The sequence below is a fragment of the Amblyraja radiata genome, chromosome 26 (assembly GCF_010909765.2).
Source record: "Amblyraja radiata isolate CabotCenter1 chromosome 26, sAmbRad1.1.pri, whole genome shotgun sequence".
NCBI classification, from domain to species: Eukaryota; Metazoa; Chordata; class Chondrichthyes; order Rajiformes; family Rajidae; genus Amblyraja; species Amblyraja radiata.
Genome location: NC_045981.1, coordinates 20,435,050 through 20,454,824, shown reverse-complemented (window position 1 = coordinate 20,454,824; position 19,775 = coordinate 20,435,050). Strand labels below are relative to the sequence as shown.

At 44.2% G+C, this 19,775-nt stretch overlaps 2 protein-coding genes across 6 annotated transcripts in view; both read right to left on the bottom strand.

The window, feature by feature from the left end:
- tmem104 (transmembrane protein 104) overlaps positions 1 to 6,515 on the bottom strand; it is an 87,655-nt gene extending 81,140 nt beyond the window's left edge. Inside the window, exon 1 of one of the 3 annotated variants that reach the window (XM_033044426.1) lies at positions 6,407 to 6,515. The gene's annotated coding sequence lies outside the window, so the exon portion shown is untranslated. Of the gene's footprint in view, positions 1 to 5,251; positions 5,294 to 6,406 lie in introns of those variants that run through there. The other 2 variants (XM_033044427.1, XM_033044424.1) reach the window with 2 other exon arrangements.
- A 6,410-nt stretch (positions 6,516 to 12,925) lies between these two features.
- Positions 12,926 to 19,775, bottom strand: part of ddx41 (DEAD-box helicase 41) — a 34,679-nt gene continuing 27,829 nt past the window's right edge. For all 3 annotated transcript variants that reach the window (XM_033044421.1, XM_033044422.1, XM_033044423.1), the window contains 3 exons: positions 19,517 to 19,588; positions 18,201 to 18,311; positions 12,926 to 13,406 (listed from right to left, as the gene is read on the bottom strand). In XM_033044421.1, the coding sequence (XP_032900312.1) occupies positions 13,270 to 13,406; positions 18,201 to 18,311; positions 19,517 to 19,588 (320 nt within the window). In that variant the 3' untranslated portion in view covers positions 12,926 to 13,269. The remainder of the gene's footprint in view (positions 13,407 to 18,200; positions 18,312 to 19,516; positions 19,589 to 19,775) is intronic.

The window sequence follows — 19,775 nt, the reverse complement described above, 5'->3', positions numbered from 1 at the left end:
TCGTTGAGCATGGCATCTAGCTTGCTAGTATGAGTGCAGTGGCACCATGCTGGGGCGGCGTACTCAGCCGCGCTGTACACAAGTGCAAGAGCACTGGTTTGGAGAATAGATGTCCTGGCACTCCATGACTATCCAGCCAAGTAATGCAGGAGGTTGTTCTGCGCTGGGACTTTAGCATGGAAAGCTTCAAGGTGTTCTTGTGGTAACCGGGCACATCGAAAATAACTGATAAGGAAGAACCAATATGGATCACAACAAGGAAATCATGTTTGACGGTTAGATTTTGAGATTGTAAATAGCAGAATGTTTTAAGAGGACCATGTTGATGCCCAGTCAGGTCAACATTGTCATATGCACAAGTACAGTAAAAAATCTTAACTTGCACCAGCATCACATGCATGTTGACTTAGATGTGGAAGTTAGTTGACTTAGATACAGGGAGTTATTAATTAAAATTAGAGTGCACAGTATTGTGCACACTTGTGCAGATTTAACACAAAACAATGGGAATAAATTGGTAATTTGAGTTGGGAGACATGGTGACAGTCCCAACTGTTCCAAACCTTTAATGGTTTGGATGAGATGACTGAAGGTTGTTTATCCAAATCAGCTGATGACACAGAGCTAGCTGCGATGTGGAGGATGCAGAGGGACTTCAAGTAAATATGCCGTAAAGGTGCAAAGACGTAACAAGTGGAGTATAATGTGGAAAATGTGCAGCCATCCACTTTGACAGAACAATAAAGGCAGAGCATCTTTTCCCCAAAGTTTGGCTTGGTTTATTGTGTTCTGAGATACAGTGAATAGCTTTAGTTTGTGCTACATAGTCAAATCAAATTGTACATTTTGATGCAGCTGACACCACACCCAAGGGGAGAGCCAGCCCCTGCTCACAAACTGACCAGCCAGTCCTGATCGTAGACTCAATGGACACACGGAGAACCCTGTCCAAGGTCAACCCGTGGAAAGCAGTTGGACCCGACAACATCCCAGGACAGGTGCTCAAGGAATGTGCGGATGAGTTAGCAGATGTGCTAACAGACATCTTCAACATCTCACTTAGTCAAGCCATTGTCCCCACATGCCTCAAAACGTCCACAATAATCCCAATAGCAAAGAAATCAGTTGTGGCCTGCCTAAATGATTATTGCCCTGTCGCCCTAACCCCCATAGTAATGAAGTGCTTTGAACGCCTGGCTAAACCTCACATTACTGCCAGCCTCCCCTCATCGTTAGACCCCCTCGTTAGAGAGACCGCAGTCAGTCCGTGTTGGCAAGAACACCTCAGGCTCGATCACGCTGAGCACTGGCTCCCCTCATGGCTGTGTGCTCAGCCCGCTGTGGTTCACACTGCTCACACATGACTGTGCTGCTAGATTCAGGGACAACAGGATTATAAAATTCGCAGATGACACCACAGTGGTGGGACTCATCAGTGGAGAGGATGAAACAATGTACAGGGAGGGAGTGAAACAACTAGTGGACTGGTGCAGCAACAACAATTTAGAATTAAATGTAGACAAAACAAAGGAGATGATTGTCGACCTCAGGAGGTCGCAGCCCAAACACACACCCCTCAACATCAGTGGCATCACGGTGGAGAGCATAAAGTTCCTCGGAGTGCAAATCACAGACAGTCTCACCTGGTCCAGGAACATCACTGGGATTGTCAAACGGGCCCATCAGCGACTGCACTACCTGAGGAAACTCAAACAGGTCTCACTTCCCACCAACATCCTCAGGACTTTTTACAGGGGCACGGTGGAGTCTGTACTCACGTACTGCATGAACACGTGGTACTCCAACTGTAACTGCTCAGACAAGAAGTCTCTGCAGAGGGTAGTGAGGGGAGCAGAGAGGATCATTGGCGTCTCGCTACCCTCGGTACAAGAACTGTTCCAGAGCCGCTGCCTGAAAAAAGCACTGAGCATAGCAAAGGACAGACTGCACCCACTCCACACACATCTAGATCTCCTGCCATCAGGAAAGAGATACCGCAGCATCAAAGCCCGTCAACCAGACTGCTACACAGCTTCCTTCCACAGGCTGGGAGGCTGCTAAACAGTCACTCCACCTGATTCTGCTGCTTTTGCACTGACAATTTAATAACTGGCACTGAGTAATAACTCTGGCACTGGCTCAGGCCACTTAAATCAGCTGCCCTGGACATTTTATGACTGTTTTTTTTACTTGTATTTTAATGTTGCTTTTTTTACCTGCACTTTTTAAAAACTATTTGTAGTTTTTATCAGGAACTGGATTGTTTTTTATTTATGCGTGAAATGTTTAAGTTTTTATGTGCGATGCTCCGGTATTCCCTGGGAAACGTCTTCTCATTTTGCACTGTACAATTGTTGCTTTGCATGATGACAATAAAAGGATGATAATGATAATGATCAAGCCATACACTGGGTGGAAGATTGTAACCTTCACGTGGTCCGCCCTGTTTTGACTAATACAATCAACCCGGAGTGCACAATCAAATAAGATCAAATAGAACAAGTTGTCTTACAACTTTAGGCTGTGCACGCCATACGCAAGAAGAAGCCATACACAAGCATAACAGCAAATGCAAAGAGAAAAATATCACAGTGCAAAATAGTGTTACAGCATTAGTTACAGTGAAAAAGTCCAAGATCTGTAATGAGGTAGGTTGGAAGATCGAGGCTACACCCAGGATACCGGATGTCCGTTCAGTAGCCTGATAACAGCGGGGAAGCAGCTGTTCCCAGATATGATGATACATGATTTCAAGTTCTGTATCTTCTGTCCAACGGGGAAAGAAGGAATGACCAGGATAAAGAAGGCCCGTGATTACATTGGCTGCTTTCCCAAGGCAACTTGGTGAAGATGAAATTGATGGTTGGGAAATTCGTTTGTGTGATGGGCTATATCCACAACTCTCTGGAATGTCTTGCAGTCTTAGGCAGAGCTGTTGCCAAACCAAACTGTGGCCAAATTCAAATTGCGATGCATCCAAATAGAATGCCTTCTACGGTGCATCTGTAGATGTTGGCAGGAGTCACTGGAGACATGCTGAACTTCCTTAGTCTCCTGAGGAAGTAGAGAAGCTGGTGTGCTTGTTGACCATAGCTTCAACGTGGCCAATATTTCAAAGATTGAAAAATATTGCTCTCAGAGGAACGTGCATGTGGCCCTTGTACATGAATCAGTTAACATGAAGGGTCAGCAAACAATGAGATAGGTAAACAGTGCAATGGTCTTGACTGCAAGATTTGAGTACCATAGCAATGGCATCCTATAGTTTTGGTGATGGGACAAGAGTCCTAGTGAGGCCACATCTGGAATATTGTGTACACTGTAGGAGCACCAGTGTAAATTAGAACATAATATTGTGCCTTTGGACAATGTTCTCAAGGCAAATTCTGTAGATGTAAAAAGGGAAGGGAATTATAGAGATTTTTGAAGACCTTAAAGTCAAGAAAGAAAACCATATGCCAGGAAGAGACTGCTGGAAAGGTCTCTCAATCCTCTGCACTGGAAAGGGGATTCAATAGGATTCAAGCATTATAGATACAGTGCATTCAGAAAGTAGTCAGACCCCTTCACTTTTTCCACATTTTGTTACGTTACAGCCTTATTCTAAAATTGATTAAATTCTTTTTTTTTTATCATCAATCTACACACAATACCCCATAATAAAGTAGTGAAAACATGTGTTTAGAAATTTTTGCAAAGTAATTAAAAATAAATAACTGAAATATCAAATTTACATAAGTATTCAGACCCTTTACTCAGTACTTTGTTGAGGCACCTTTGGCAGCGATTAAGCCTCAAGTCTTCTTGGGTATCACGCTACAAGCTTGGCACACCTGTGTTTGGGTAATTGCTCCCATTCTTCTCTGCAGATCCTCTCAAACTCTGTCAGGTTGGATGGGGAGCGTCGATGCATAGCTATTTTCAGGTCCCTCCAGATATACCTCATCTATTTCCCACTCCACCAGATGTTTGGCAATCTCCAAGCGAGCTGTCATGTGCCTTTTACTTAGGAGTGGCTTCCGTCTGGCCACTCTACCATAAAGGCCTGATTGGTGGAGTGCTGCAGATATAGTTGGCCTTCTGAAAGGTTCTTCCATCTCCACAGAGGAACCCTGGAGCTGTCAGTGACCATCGGGTTCTTGGTCACCTTCCTGACCAAGAACCTTCTCTCCCGAATGCTCAGTTTGGGCGGGAGAGAAGGGCCTTGCTCAGAGTCCTGGTATTTCCAAAGTTCTTCCATTTAAGAATGACGGAGGCCACTGTGCTCTTCGGGACCTGCAATGCTGCAGAAATTGGTTTATACCCTTCCCCAGATCTGTGTCTCAACACGATCCTGTCTCGGACATCTACAAACAATTCCTTCGTCTTCGTGGCTTGGTTTTTGCTCTGACATGCAGTGGCAACTGTGGGACCTTATATAGACAGGTGTGTGCCTTTCCAAATCATGTCCAATCAATTTAATTTACCACCAGTGGACTCCAATCAAGTTATAAAAATATCTCAAGGATAATCAATTGAAACAGGATGAACCTAAGCTCAATTTTGAGAGTCATAGCAAAGGGTCTGAATGCTTATGTAAATGTGACATTTCAGTTATTTATTTTTAATTACTTTGCAAACAATTCTAAACACCTGTTTTCGCTTCTTCATTCTGGGGTTTGTGTGTAGATTGATGATTTAAAAAAATGAATTTAATCCATTTTAAAATAAGGCTGTAATGTAACAAAATGTGAAAAAAAAGTGAAGGGGTCTGAATACTTTCTGAATGCACTGTATATGTTTTTGGTACTGAAATCCTGTGCACAGCTGTATTCTTTATCATTAATTAAAATGTAGGTACTTTATTTGCTGGAACAAATGATTACTGCTGCTTTTAAGATTGCAAGAAAATGAACTAATTAAAATGAGTGAATATCTAAAGTTAACAATGTTTTGACAAAGGGCCCAGACCTGAAACATTTACTTTTCAATTCCCATAGATGCGGCTTAACCAGTTCGACTTTCCCAAAATGTTCTACCTCATCTATTTGCCACACATCTGCTCTTAGCCCACCCCAGGCCAGAACAAGAACAGGATACCACTGGTTTTTACCTCCCACTCCACCAGCCTCCACATTCAACAGATCATCCTTTGCAATTTCTGCCAACTTCCTTTGATCCCCCTTCAGCATTTCATAAAGTAGCTCTCTCCCTTTGTAACTTCCTGGTCCACTCCTGGCACCATCACCCACACACATGGCAAGGCACTTACCCATGCAACCACAGGAGATGCAACTCCTCTCTTTTTAACTCTTCCCTTTCCATCACTGCAAAATGCAGGACAGATGAAGCAGTTTGGCACTTCCTCCAGCCATGAGTACTGCATTCAGCATCTCCTCTACATATATACTCCAAATATAGATAGAGCAAAAACCCTTTTTAAACCACAGGAGTAACCCTCAGCTTCCTGATGCCTACCATTTTAATTCTCCACCCCAGCCTCCTGCACTGTTACTGCATGGCCAACGTGAGCTTGAAAAACAGCACCTCTTCTTCTGTCTGGAGACTTCCAAAATTATGTGAGGCATAGATAGGAAAGATATCTATATCATACCCTATAACATAGGTGATTAAAATATAGGCTCAGAGGTTAGAGTGATTTGAGAAAAACATTTTTCACCCAGAGGGTGGTTTGAATCTGGAACATACTGCCACGGTGGATAGTGGGAGCAGAGACTCTCAGAACATTTAAGTATCTGGATGATCACTTCAATTGTCAAGAGATACAATGGCTATGGATTCAGTGGTAAATAGGATTACTAATGATGTATATATATATAGAAAGGCACTACAGATGCTGGCATATGTTGAAGATAGACACAAAGTGCTGGAGTAACTCAGTGGATCAGTCAACATCTCTGGAGAATAAGGATGGGTGACATTTCGGGTCTGAAGGGTCCTGGCCCATCCTTTTTCTCATCCGTCTCCCCATCTGCTCCCCTCCGTGCCAGGCACCCCCCCCCCCCCCCATCCAAGTACCCCTATATGTTGCACCCCTTCCACCCCCGATGAGACACACCTTCCCTGTCACACTCCCCCCCCTTACCCATCTCCTTACCTACACACTTCCCCATCCCCGGAACCCTTCACCTCCACTGTAACTCTCTCTCCCCCCCTCCCCACTCACCCGGCCCGTCCACTCACCCATCTGTCACTACCTCCCCTTGCTCCGGGTCCCCACAACCCAGGCCTGTCGTCCGCTGCTCCACCCTAAGTTGGGTGGGCACACCCCATGCCCCCTCAGCACGGGCCTGTCTGTCGCCCGCTTCCCCCCCACATCGTCTCCCCCTCCCCCCGCGCGCGCGGGCCCGTCTGGCCGTCTGGCCGTTGGCCGCTCACTCACTCACTCACGCGCGCGCTCACTAACCTCAGCAGCCGCCGCCGTTCCTCCGAACCGGACCGCGCGCTGATTGGCCACCAGCTGTCTACTTCGTTCGGAGTCACGGGACGGAGGTTTAAAGCCGCGTGGCGGTGACGTAAGCGGGTGGGCGGGGCGCCCCGTTGGAGGCGGAGCCGGAGCTGGACAGCGGGCAGGGTGATGATGCCGGGAATGTGTTGATGCCTCAGCAGCCAAAAAAAAGGATCTACATCTTATCTGTACTGAATCCATGCAAAATCAGCATCGGTATAATCTGCACCTGTACAGAATCGGTCATACACGGAATACAACAGACCCTTCAAACCACCTGGTCTACGCCGAGCAAGATGCCCATCTAAACTAGTCCCATTTGGCCCATATCCCTCTCAACCTTACCTATCCATGCACTTGTCCAAATGTATTTTAAATAATTGTTTAAGAAGGAACTGAAGAAGGGCTTCGGCCCGAAACGTTGCCTTTTTCCTTCGCTCCATAGATGCTGCTGCACCCGCTGAGTTTCTCCAGCTTTTTTGTGTACCTTGTATTTTAAATAATGCAGGAAGGAACTGCAGATGCAGGTTTATACCAAAGATAGACACAACATTGAATTGAATTAAATACTTTATTGACACATGTGACAAGTCACAATGATATTATTTGTTTCACATACCCAAGGTGTATGCAAAGGGACGTAAGGGTGCCGACAAAGTTACAAAGTGTCTGTGCCAGGTCCCCCTTTGTTCTCCCCCCTCACCCACACCGGGTCCACCTTTGTTCTAGAACCAGGGGTCAGTTTAAGAATATGGGGTAGGCCATTTAGGCCATTCCCTATAACCCTTGAAACCTTTACTAATTAAGAATCTGGGTCAATGTCCACCTTAAAAATACCCAATGACTTGGCCTCCTCAGCCATCTGTGGCAATGAATTCCAGATTCACCACCCTCTGACTAAAGAAATTCCTCCTCATCTGCTTTCTACAGGTTCGTCATTTCATTCTGAGGCTGTGCCCTCTGGACCGAGATTCTTCCACTCGTGGAAACATCCTCTCCGCATACACTCTATCCAGGCCTTTCACTATTTGGTATGTTTAAATGAGGTCCCCATCATCCTTCTAAACTCCAGAGAGTACAGGTCCAATATCGTCACATTCCTGTGGGCCCCCCCTTGGTCCTGACTGACAATGGGTGATGCATCCTAGTTGTTGGCTGCTTGCTCCAAACTTCGGCTGGAGCAGCGTCGCTTGGCTGAAGAGACCAATGCGGGAGTGACAGTCTCTGTGGCAAAGGTTACATTTGTGTGTGATCTCTGGTCTGTTGAAGTTGCTGCGCTCCTTTACAACCCATCTGCCCATTCCCCCCATGGATATTGCCTGACCACTGAGGTCGTCCAGCACTTCGTATTTTGCTCAACATTGTAGTATTTGCAGTTCCTTGTATGTCTCAGGATTGAACATCTCTGAGTGTCCATTAATTAGGCAGGGCAGGCAAAAGGGAAAGGACTAATGGCAGTTTTGTTGCTTAAAGAGGAGATTAATGCAATAGTGAGGAAGGAGACACAGGTTCTGAATCTAAATAAAGGAAAATACAATGGGGAGCTGGATAAGATAAATTGGGGAACGTTATGAATGGGTTTGACAGTGGATCAGTAATGGCAAGCGTTTAAGAACATAGATGATTTACACCAATTCTGTCTGGGGAGGAAAAATAAAACAGGAAAGATACTGTGTCTAACAAGGGAAATTGGGAATAGTACCCAATCTATGGAGGTCACAGTAATTTGCTTGAAAAAAAGTCTTAGGAAGAGCATCAGGTAGCCCGAGATTAACTGAGAAGGGATAAAAGATTGCATTAGGGGAACATAAAACTGACTGTAAAATTCTTTATAGGTTATAGGTTTGGGAAGTCGAAAGGATTGGTGAAGACAAATGTTGGCTCTTTACAGTCAGAAGCAGGGGAATTTCGAATGAAAAATGAAGATGTCGCATAACAATTGAACAAATACTTTGGAAGTGTCTTTGCAAATGAAAACTCAATAACCTCTCAGAAATGTTGGAGAATCAGGGGTCCACTGAGAGAGAGGGTGAAAAGGAGGAAGTAACACTCAGTATTAGTAGAGTGAAACATTGCAGACAATGGAAATCAGAAATAAAAACAGAAAATGCTGGAAACATTCAGCTGGTCAGGCAACATATATGAAAAGAAAAAGTTAATGTTTCAGGTCAAAGACTTATTGTCAGAACTGAGAGGAAAAAAAGAAAATACATGATAGTTTTGAGTTGTAGAGAATGTGGGAAAAAGTATGGCCAGAACAAAGGGAATAGTGTCATAGAGAGGTAGAGGGCAGAAAGATGCCTTGGCCCGCTTCATCTAGGCCAACCATCAACTACCCACCTACACTAATCTAAGTTACCAGCATTTGGTCCATAGACTTCTATGTCTTGGCACTTCAAGAGCTTATCTAGATACTTCCTAAATGTTGAAAGGATACTCAATTCCAGTGTATTCATGATTTCTACAATGGCAAGTCTCAGCTATGGACTGGGGAAAGAGAAACAGTTACTGTTTCATTTCTGAGAATCTTCATCATAACTTGAAAAGAGAGTAAATCAAGTTGGTTGAAAGAGTAGAACAAAGGGATCTCCAAAAGAGCGTCCAAATGTGGTAATAGAGGCTGTTACACACACATTACACTTTTTGTAGATAAGAGACTGTAAATGCTGCAATCCTGAAAAAAATACAAAGTAACAGGAGGAACTCAATAAGCCAGGCAGCATCAGGTGAGGGAATGGACAGGTGACATTTTGGGTCAGACATTCCACTTCTTTGTCTCTGTGATGAATTATAAATGGTGAGGCTGTGGGACAGTTGGACCACACACTACCATCTTTAGCAGCCTTGTCCAAACAACAGTGGCAATAGAAATGTTGCTGAAGCTAGTCAGTGTTGACAGTCTCAAGAACCCTACATAGATTGGGTCAGGCAGCCCTCATCAATCTGCAACCAACAACGGTTGCATAATGTCAACTGCGCAAGAGTTATCAATTATTATTACCAGTGAAGACTCTTTTCCATTGGCTTCTCCATTGGAAAACACCAGACTGGCTTAATGAGCATCACCAGGAAATACAGCTAATTAACCAGAAACATATGGATTTGAAACTCCAACCAAGCACAAACGCACAGCGCCTCCCGAGAGGGAGGCCCAACTTGAAAGATTGATTGATTGAAAGATGCAGATTATAAACAGGCCCTTTGACCCACCGAGTCCATGCTGACTATTGATCACCTGTTCACACTTGTTCTATGTTATCCCCACTCCCTACACACTTGGGGAATTTACAGAGGCCAATTAACCTACAAAGCCGGGATATCAGTGGGACATGCGAGGTGACTGGAGCACCCGGAGGAAACCCAGGTCACAGGGAGAAAGTGCAAACTCCACTGGATAGCAACCGAGGTCAGGAATCTGTTTAAAACCTGTGACATAGAAAAGAGATAGGGATGAGAGGAACACCTCCCTGACAACCACAACATGAAGGATTCTTCTGCACTCTCAGACATGCAAGTCTCCACCTTAATTGGAGCCAAGATAGGGGTAAGAATGGAGCCAAGAATAAAGGGGCAACCAGTGTTTGCAAAAAACATTCTACAGACCTTTGCAAATGGGACTCTATACTCTATCAGCTTAGCCACCACCCATAATCAACAAGGGATTGAAAAGGCCACATGCCAACAGAAAATCAACAGGGCCGCAGGAGCAGACAACATCCTTAATTAAGTTCTAAAACTTGGCAAAAGCCACCAATTTAAAACCTCATCTCCCATGTTTGGGAGGAGGATATGCAACACACCTCCATAATGGGTATCTTCAGAAATAGAGTGTTTATTGTGGTCACTTCAGTCAGCCACAGGAAAGCATCCTCCTCAAACAACTCCTCCCAATGGAGGAGCAACCCTATGAATTATATCCATAATAGACATGATAAATACCTTTATCCAATGGCATTCAAGTCATGATTCTAATAATCCGTCTGCAAAAGACTCAATTTCATTGAGGGCTGGTGTCAACCATGGACATGCCATCACTTCAAGCCTCACAATCTTTCTTGCCCCAATCTTGTCAGTCATAAAGCACAGAAACAGGTTATTTGGCTTAACTCGCCCATGCCAACCAAGATGCCTCATCTAAGCTAGTCCCACTTCTCAGTGTTCGGCCCATATCCCTCTAAACCTTTCCTATTCACATACCTGTCCAAATATCTTTTAAATGTTGTTATTGTACCTGCCTCATCCATTTCCTCTCGCAGCTCGTTCCATACACCCATCAGCCTCCGAGTGAAAAAGTTGCCCCTCAGGTCTCCTTGAAATCTTTTCCCTCTCCCCTCTGGTTCTTGATTTCCCAATCCTAGTAAAAAGACTATACACATTCACCCAATCTATGCTCCTCTTGATTTTATACATCTCTATTAGATTACCCACAGACTCCTGCACTCCAAGGAATAAAGTCCTAGCTTTCCCAACATCATGTGCCCTTAAGTCCTGGCAACATCCCCACCTAAAACAAGCTTCCTGCTGGCGTGGAGCTAATTGAGAGTACAATTGGGAACTCTTCAATCTCTGGTATCTCCATTCTAAAACTTCAGTCATCGATCTGCAACATGCCGATGAGTCTTGGTTGTGTACATGTTCAGATGTCGAGTTCCCAGTTACTCGCCCCCTTACCTCTTTACTAGTTTATAGAAGTATGCACAAGTTTGGGCTTTACTCTCAAAATATCCTCTACTGACTTGCTCCAGCTGTACAACATAATACCTTCCACCCCACCAACAATAAGGATTCATGATAAGACTGGTAAACTTGGTCCACTTTCCATATCTGGGGGCATACCTGTGAGCAAAGATGGCCATCAAGATTTAATGTGCCAAGCTGGAAGATGAGGGGAGTTGCCCCTCAAGGCTTTCCCTTTCATTTCTACCCTGCAAGTCGATAAGTTGAGAGACTGTTGTCACTCCTGAATTGTTGTATGAAGTTGGGATACCAACAGAGGTAAATCAAAATTTAGGACATTGTGTCCCTCCTCTTGGAACTTGGACCGAACAGGAGCGAGGTGAATGAAAGGGAAGATAAAGTTTGACTCAGCGGGCTTGGTATATAAATGAAGAGCCTCATTTTCCTAACAGAGATCTTTCACCTTATTAGACATCAGGGTAGTTCAGGCAAAGAAAGTTTGCAGAAAAAAAGAAGCAGCTAAGGTTTACAGTACATGCCAAGACAATCCCAGACAGCCATGAGATATCTAACAATCCCAGCAGTTTGCCTACCGCCACAATAGATCCATGGCCAAAGTTATCTCCTTGGCTCTACACATCCTTGGAACATTTGGATCACAAGGACACCTGCATCAGCCTTATATTTATTGACTATAGCTACGATTCAACACCACAATTCAAATCAAACTCATCTGCAAACAGCTTGACTTAGGGCTCCGTACCAGCATCTAGAGTGGAGTCCTTCCTGACCCATAGATCACAATCAGTAAGAAGAAGGCAGGCACGGGTTACTGATTGTGGATGATCAGCCATGATCACAATGAATGGCAGTGCTGGCTCGAAGGGCCAAATGGCCTCCTGCATCTATTTTCTATGTTTCTAATAGGCGACCAAACATCTCAACATTAGTGTTCTCAGTGCCCTCATTCTCAAGGCTGTTTTCAGCTCCTTACTATACACCCTACACACACACACACAACTGTGAGGCCAAATTCTAGTCTAACTCCATTTGCAGATGACACCACCATAGTGGGCCCAATCTCGAACAATATCGAGAGAGTACAGGAAGATAGAGAGCTTAGTAGCATGATGTCAAGACAATAGCAGCAAATAAAGGAGCTGATCATCAAATTCAGAAACAACAGTTAGCATCAAAGGTGCTGGTGCAGATGGTTGACAGCTTCGTGTAAATATCGCCATCAATTTGTCCTAGTCCATCTACATTGAGACCACATTCAAGGAAGTACACCAATGCCTCTACCTGCTCTAACCCTACCTTCTGTCCCCACACCCCCCCAAACTCCCATGGACTTCACTCTGCCTTCGGAATGCAGCCAAAATAATCAAAGACACTCACACACTGTTCATTCTCTTTCCCCCCTCTGTTGGAAGATACAAATGCTTGAAAGCACATACCACCAGGTTCAAGGACAGCTACTTCCCCATTGTTATTGGCCATTTGAAACAGATATTTCACACTAAAAGGATGAATTCCCAATTCATCTTGGGAGGCCCACGCACTTCTTTAACTTGTATTTTCTACATAACTGTAACACATTGGTTCCTTTCTCTTTTTGCACTGTTGTACTCGTGTATGGTGTGGTTGCATTCATGTATGGTTTGATTTGCCTGGATAGCATACAAAGCACAGGTTTAGTATATGTATTAGTACACGTGACAATAATAAACTAACACCAATACCTAAAGTTGGTAGATTACCTCCTCGTACTGTGAAAAGGATGGGAAGATGCTGAGCATATAATTTCAAAACAGCATTTATTTTCACAAATATATACATTTATAATTAGGTGACACCAAACCAAGAACATCCACCAAGCTACTGAGGATTATTTGAATGAATTGAAGTTTATAATATGCAGGTCGATATTAAACGAGGCTTGGTCAAATGGTCATCAGTGCCTCAATGTACAGAAGTTACTCGGGATGGACCAAACTGCTCTGCTAAAATATAAAATGCTGCTTTTAACCACCTGCAGGCAAATCTGCTCCTAGTTTGGGTTTGGACAACAGACCACAACTGGTCACGGAATTGCAAGCCCTGGCATTGTTGGATATGATGTTGCAGCCACTGTTTGCATGAGGTTAGAAGTCCATTGAGCTGTGAGCGAGGTAATCCTTGCGGCCAATGTTGCTGACCTGCTTTGTCTGCATGGCCTCCAGTTTTGGACAGTCTGTGATACGATGCCCCAAACCACCACAAAACGTACAGCCTCGTTCACCTGCAGAAGGAAGCACAATTACACATTAGCTGACATGAGCGTGAGTTTATATCATACGGTTAAATCTCGCACAAGAACATCTGCTTCAGCATTGCTTGACAGGTGAGAAAATCCCAATGATGTCTTCTTCTTCTTGCATATGGCGTGCACAGCTTAAAGTTGTAGGTCAACTTGTTCTATTTGATCTTATTTCATTTGTGCACGCCGGGTTGATTGCATTCGTCGAAACATGGCAGACTACATGAAGGTTGCAATCTTCCACCCCTCCCAATGATGTAAATAAATACAACCATCGGGATCCTTCCCTCACCTAAGTGCGTAACACCAGTGAGATTAACCCACCAGATTTGTCAAGCAATCTCAGTGGCTGTGGATGGGAGACAAGATGGACGGTAGGGAGAAGTTTGGGATTCAGGAGTGAGAGAAAGAACGAGGGAGAGAAAGAGTGAAGGAGGGAAAGGGAGAGAGGGAGGGAGAGAGTAAGAGAGCGAGAAAGAAAGAGCGAGAAAGAAAGAGCAAGAAAGAAAGAGCGGGAAAGAGCGAGAAAGAAAGAGCGAGAGAAAGAGCGAGAGAAAGAGCGAGAGAAAGAGCGAGAGAAAGAGCGAGAGAAAGAGCGAGAAAGAAAGAGCGAGAGAAAGAGCGAGAGAGAGAGCGAGAGAGAGAGCGAGAGAAAGAGCGAGAGAAAGAGCGAGAGAAAGAGCGAGAAAGAAAGAGCGAGAGAAAGAGCGAGAGAGAGAGCGAGAGAAAGAGCGAGAAAGAAAGAGCGAGAGAAAGAGCGAGAGAAAGAGCGAGAAAGAAAGAGCGAGAGAAAGAGCGAGAAAGAAAGAGCGAGAGAAAGAGCGAGAGAAAGAGCGAGAGAAAGAGCGAGAGAAAGAGCGAGAGAAAGAGCGAGAGAGAGAGCGAGAAAGAAAGAGCGAGAGAAAGAGCGAGAGAAAGAGCGAGAGAAAGAGCGAGAGAAAGAGCGAGAGAAAGAGCGAGAGAAAGAGCGAGAAAGAAAGAGCGAGAGAAAGAGCGAGAGAGAGAGCGAGAGAAAGAGCGAGAAAGAAAGAGCGAGAGAAAGAGCGAGAGAAAGAGCGAGAGAGAGAGCGAGAAAGAAAGAGCGAGAGAAAGAGCGAGAGAAAGAGCGAGAGAAAGAGCGAGAGAAAGAGCGAGAGAGAGAGCGAGAGAAAGAGCGAGAGAAAGAGCGAGAGAAAGAGCGAGAGAGAGAGCGAGAAAGAAAGAGCGAGAGAAAGAGCGAGCGGAGCAAGATAGCGAGCGGAGAAAGAGCAAGGGGAGAAAGAGCAAGCGGAGAGCGAGAGAAAGAGTGAGCGAGAGAAAGTGAGAGCGAGAGAAAGAGCAAGAGAGAGAGCGAGAGAAAGAGTGAGCGAGAGAAAGTGAGAGCGAGAGAAAGTGAGAGCGAGAGAAAGAGCAAGAGAGAGAGCGAGAGAAAGAGAGCGAGAGAAAGAGAGAGCGAGAGAAGAGAGCGAGAGAAAGAGAGAGCGAGAGAACGAGCGAACACAATCTAGCGAGCGAACACGATGGAGCGTGCGAGTGAAAGAGAGAAAAACCACTGCATACAGCAGGTGTGTTAAAATAACAAAGAGCAGATGGAATATGATGTGGGGAATTTTGGTCATCCATATGTAGACATAAAAAGGAAAGCAGTGATGTTCAGATGGCCTTGTTTTCCCTATACATGAAAAACTGAAAGTCAATATGTAGCTACAACAAGCAATTAGAAAAAGAACCTGTACTTTGGCCTTTATTGTATTTAGATTTCAATACAAGAGGAAGATATCCTGCTCTGATTAGATCGGCACTTGTAAGACTGCACCACGAGTATTATCCACTGGTCAGGTCCCCCTGTCCCTTGGTTGTGATGGAGGCAGTAAATGTTCGCCAAATTGATTGCTGGTATAGTGGATTTGTCTGTGATGAGGGCTGTGCTGAATTCATACAGTCTCGGATTTAGGAGGAGGGAGGGGAGTGATCTCACTGGAATGTACAGGGTCTGACAAGGTATTGAAAATGACATTTCCCTTGGCTGGAATGTCTAGAACCAGGGATCAGTCTTAAAACAAGGGGTTTGATACTGACTGCAATATTTCTCTGTGGATTGTCACCTTGTCGTATGGACCTGAGATCCTGAGAGCGATGCCGTCTGGAGCTATGCTCCTGGTCGAGGGAGAGGTCTCTGTCAAAGAGCAATCCAACCAAGACCTCAACGGTGGAACAGGCGGAGGACGATGGCTGACATTAGTGGAGCATCACAACGGCTGGGAAGGCGGATAAAGACTGCAGCTGGAAAGGGTCCCCGGTCGACTTGGACTCCATGCCACTGGATCCCGACCCAGATTTATCAAGGACTGTGGGGTGGCTGTCTGTGCACCAGTCTCCCCACGTTAAACAACTTCACGCACAGGCGTCCTCCATATAGGGAATAGCACCCTGGAGACACCCATGGTCAGCGATGACCGAAGGGGGCCTACGAACTGTATGATACTGTACCAAGAGGCACTAGACCGTTGAAATGTACCTCTGTACAAGAGGCCCCTAGAGCTTTAGCTGCTCAGTACATTCAAGACTGAGATCGACAGATCTCTATGTATTAAGGAAACCAAGGGATACAAGATAAATACAGAGAAGTGGAGCAAGATAAAAGATCAACCTTGATCTTATTGAATGATGCAGCATGAACCAGAGGCTGAATGATCTCCACCAATTCTATTTCTTAGTTTCTGATGAAAATATTGGATTTAAGTTTAAATTTAACTTTAAGAAACTGCTACAGAGACAGAGTTTATTGGAATCCACCATCATCTCTCTTTTGAAAGGAGGGAGTCAAGTGAAACACTTTTAAATAAGAAATTTAAATGTTCATGTACACATAGAGAGCATCTCATTAAAAGTCTTTGTGCAGGCAGTCAGCATCTTATGAACCCCACCCTGGGTACATGTTTCTTGTTGTACACCAACGATTAGGACTTGGGTTTATAGGGCAATTTTGAAAGTTGCAGATGACAAGAAAACAAAGGTGGAATGAGTTGTGAGGAGGAGCAGCCTTCAGGAGATGACAGGCTGTTGGAATGAGCAGGACGGTGGCAGATTAAATGTAATGCTCTGAAATGTGGTGTTACATTTTGGCAGCAAGAATGAGAAGAGGCAAAATTAACTACCGGGGAACAATTCTAAAAAGGTACAACAGAGAGATCTCGGGGTCACTGAAACTGGCAGAACAGACTGAGAAAATGGTTATAAAAAAATAATCCTGGATACTGAGCTGTATAAGTAGAGGTACAGAGTACAAATACAAGGAAGTCATGATGAATTTTATAAAACACTGGCACAGCCGCAATTGGTGTATTGTATTCTGTTCTGGGCACTGTTCTTTAGAAGAGATGTGAATATTTTTTGAGAAGTTGTGGAACAGATTTCCCAAAATGAATCAAGGAATGAGGGGTTTAAAAATGTGGGTACACTCGAAAAGCTGGTGCTGTTCTTATCAGCGCAGAGGAAATTGAGATGGAATCTGATGGTGGTATTTAAAATGATGAAGCCTATCGACAGTGTAGAGGGGTGAAGTAGTCAAAGATTCAGAATGAAGGCAATTGGCAAAAGAAACGTCTGTCACTGAGGACTGTAAAAAAGAAATGTCTTCACCCAGGGGAAACAAGACCTTTGAAATTATCTGTAGAGATTTAGCTCCTCAGTACATTAAAGACTGAGAGAGATCTCTATGTATTAAGGAAATCAAGGGATACAAGATTAATACGGAAAAGTAGAGCACGATTAAAGATCAACCTTGATCTTACTGAATGGTTTGGTCGGAAGATTTTTTTTAAAACATTGCAGGTTCCAGAATGCAATCCCAGATGAAGTCAACTGTAATGGTCAGAGGGGAGCTAAAGGAAATAACCCGAGGCTATGGGGAGAGGACAGGATAAGTTGGATTACACTCAGGTAGAGCTGGTATAGATTCATCAGGCTGAATGGCCTCCTTCCTACGATTCATCAAACCAAGGCGAGATGATCTCATCTCACCTTCTCCCAATGCAGGTAGAGCATTTCATCAAATCTTCAAGTATTGGCCAAAGACTGGCCATCAAACCTACCCAACCAACTCAATAAACCTACCCATCGATCTCACCATCCCCTCCTGTGTACAGGCAGTGTGTATTCCATCAAATTTTCCCATGTACAAGCGGAGTCAATCATATCCGCCCCTCATGTGTATAGGTGTTTATCCCTACAATTTCCCAAATATAGGCAAAATCTATCCCATAAAACCTACATTACGTGCTGGCAGAAAGCACAGTTTCAAACTTTGCCAGTGTAGATGCAATCCTTTAATGCGCACCACCTCACTACTCCTTACTGCAACTCCTGGTCTTGCAATCGCAAAGGGGTCAGAGTTCTAGGTGTTCTCCAGATTAAGGTTGTCAGAAAAAGAGAAACGGACAGGTTTTCCTGTGTTAAAAGACACCTAGCAGTGGTAGCCTGCACAGCATGATCGCATGTTGAGAATGGACCTTAAATTTCCACCTAAAATCAGTGATCTGAAAAATATTCTTTATAAACTGTCACACTCTCCCTAACTAGAATTACTTTCAGGACAGCTCAGCCTTAAAAAAAAATCAAAGTCAAGTCTCGCTGGGGCACTCTCTGTGCAGGCAAATTGCTGCTTCTCTGACATCTTCTGTCTGAATTGTAGTGTGGTGCACTATCAATGCAAGATTTTCTCTCCAGCATTTCAATGGTAATTGTTCGGTATAAAAGTTAAACTGCCTGCTGTTTGTAACTGATAGGCTAACGTACCTCCGATATCCAGCATGGTTTCATCTCCTGTCTGAAGCACCTGCAGAACAGGTGGAACCTTTTGTTTGGCTTCCAGTAACAGGGCCTTGAGATCCATTAACACTGACTCATCTGCAAGAGAAACACACATCAACAAACCACATAACCAACAGCAACGTACTGACACACAGGGCATCAAAGTCACGTGTAAAGTTTGAAAAGCAAACATTCCTTACATCATAAGAACTAAGCAACCGTATGCCATGGAGGAATTGAGAGTAGAGAATAGTTTATTTCCAAGAAACAGGGTGGGAAGAAAAGTGGTCCAGATAACCGCGGGAATCAGTATGTTTGTAATAGACGTACGTTCATAGTCTATCTCCTGTGAAGGAGACAGAGAGATTAAAAAAAAGGGGAGAGAGGTGTCCGAGATAATCCTGGTGAATTTGAGGACATTATCTTTCAAAAAGAGGGGTTTGAGGGAACTTACTAAGGGAGGCAAACAGTCGAGAGAGAACGTAGACTGATGGGAAAAATACATTTGGGCATTTGTGAGAATCCAGCAAGCTCTGACCTCCTCCCTAGCACAGCGACTCCCCAATTTCATTACGGGTGCCATGGGATGCTGCGAATCTTTGAAACATTTTGGGTTGTCTCAGTGTTTCCCACTGTGTACTGTTATGGCCTTGTATAAACTCACTTGTTTGTGAGACTCACCATTGCTCTACGAGATCTTCTTTGTGTCTGTCCCTATCTGAAGCGTAAATAAGAGAGCAACTGGGCCCCATGTGAAGCTAGTTACAGAGTACAGGTTAAATACAAAATTCCCTCGACCACAGCCATAGAGACACCATTGCTGTTCCAACCTACAGATTGCATCATATAGCTGTACGGTAATTCGCATATCGCTGTACCTTAATTGGTACATGTGACAGTAAGAAACCGTTAATAGTCCTTCTAGCACCTCAGGTAATGCAGCTCATCCTGGAGGATGCCAGATTAAATCAATCAAGTAATTCAAATAAAATGCATACGTCAAATTATCAGAACAGACAATTGCTCTTGGTGTCCTAGTGTTGCCTACTAATTTCCAATAGCTGCACGATTCAAAGCCATTTTGTCCAGAGCAACTCCAATATTAGTCCTTGGGTGGGAAGCCAGAAGAGCAGAGGACCCACAGTTATCAATTGCTTGGATAGACACAAAATGCTAGAGTAAACCATCTTCATGTATAAATGAAAATCTGCTGTTCCCTCATATCAATTGCTTGGGTTTGTTTTTGCTCAAACTACACTTCCTGCTTCTGTTGAAGACTAAAAGCCAGAGGCACTACTTACCACAAGCTTTGTTGATAAAAGTTGTTGCTATTCCTGTTTTCCCTGATCGACCAGTACGTCCAATCCTGTGAACTGAATATTTGGGAGGTGTTCAGATTAGGCTCCAGAAACAGGTCTGGACAGACAACATCAGAATGCGTTAGTGAAACACAGAGCAAACTTTACACTGTTGAACATTGTGCATTGTGGAAGCATAAAGGGAAGCTTGCACAGAGAATTTGCTGTTGAGGGAAAAGAATTGTTATTCCCCAGGACCAAG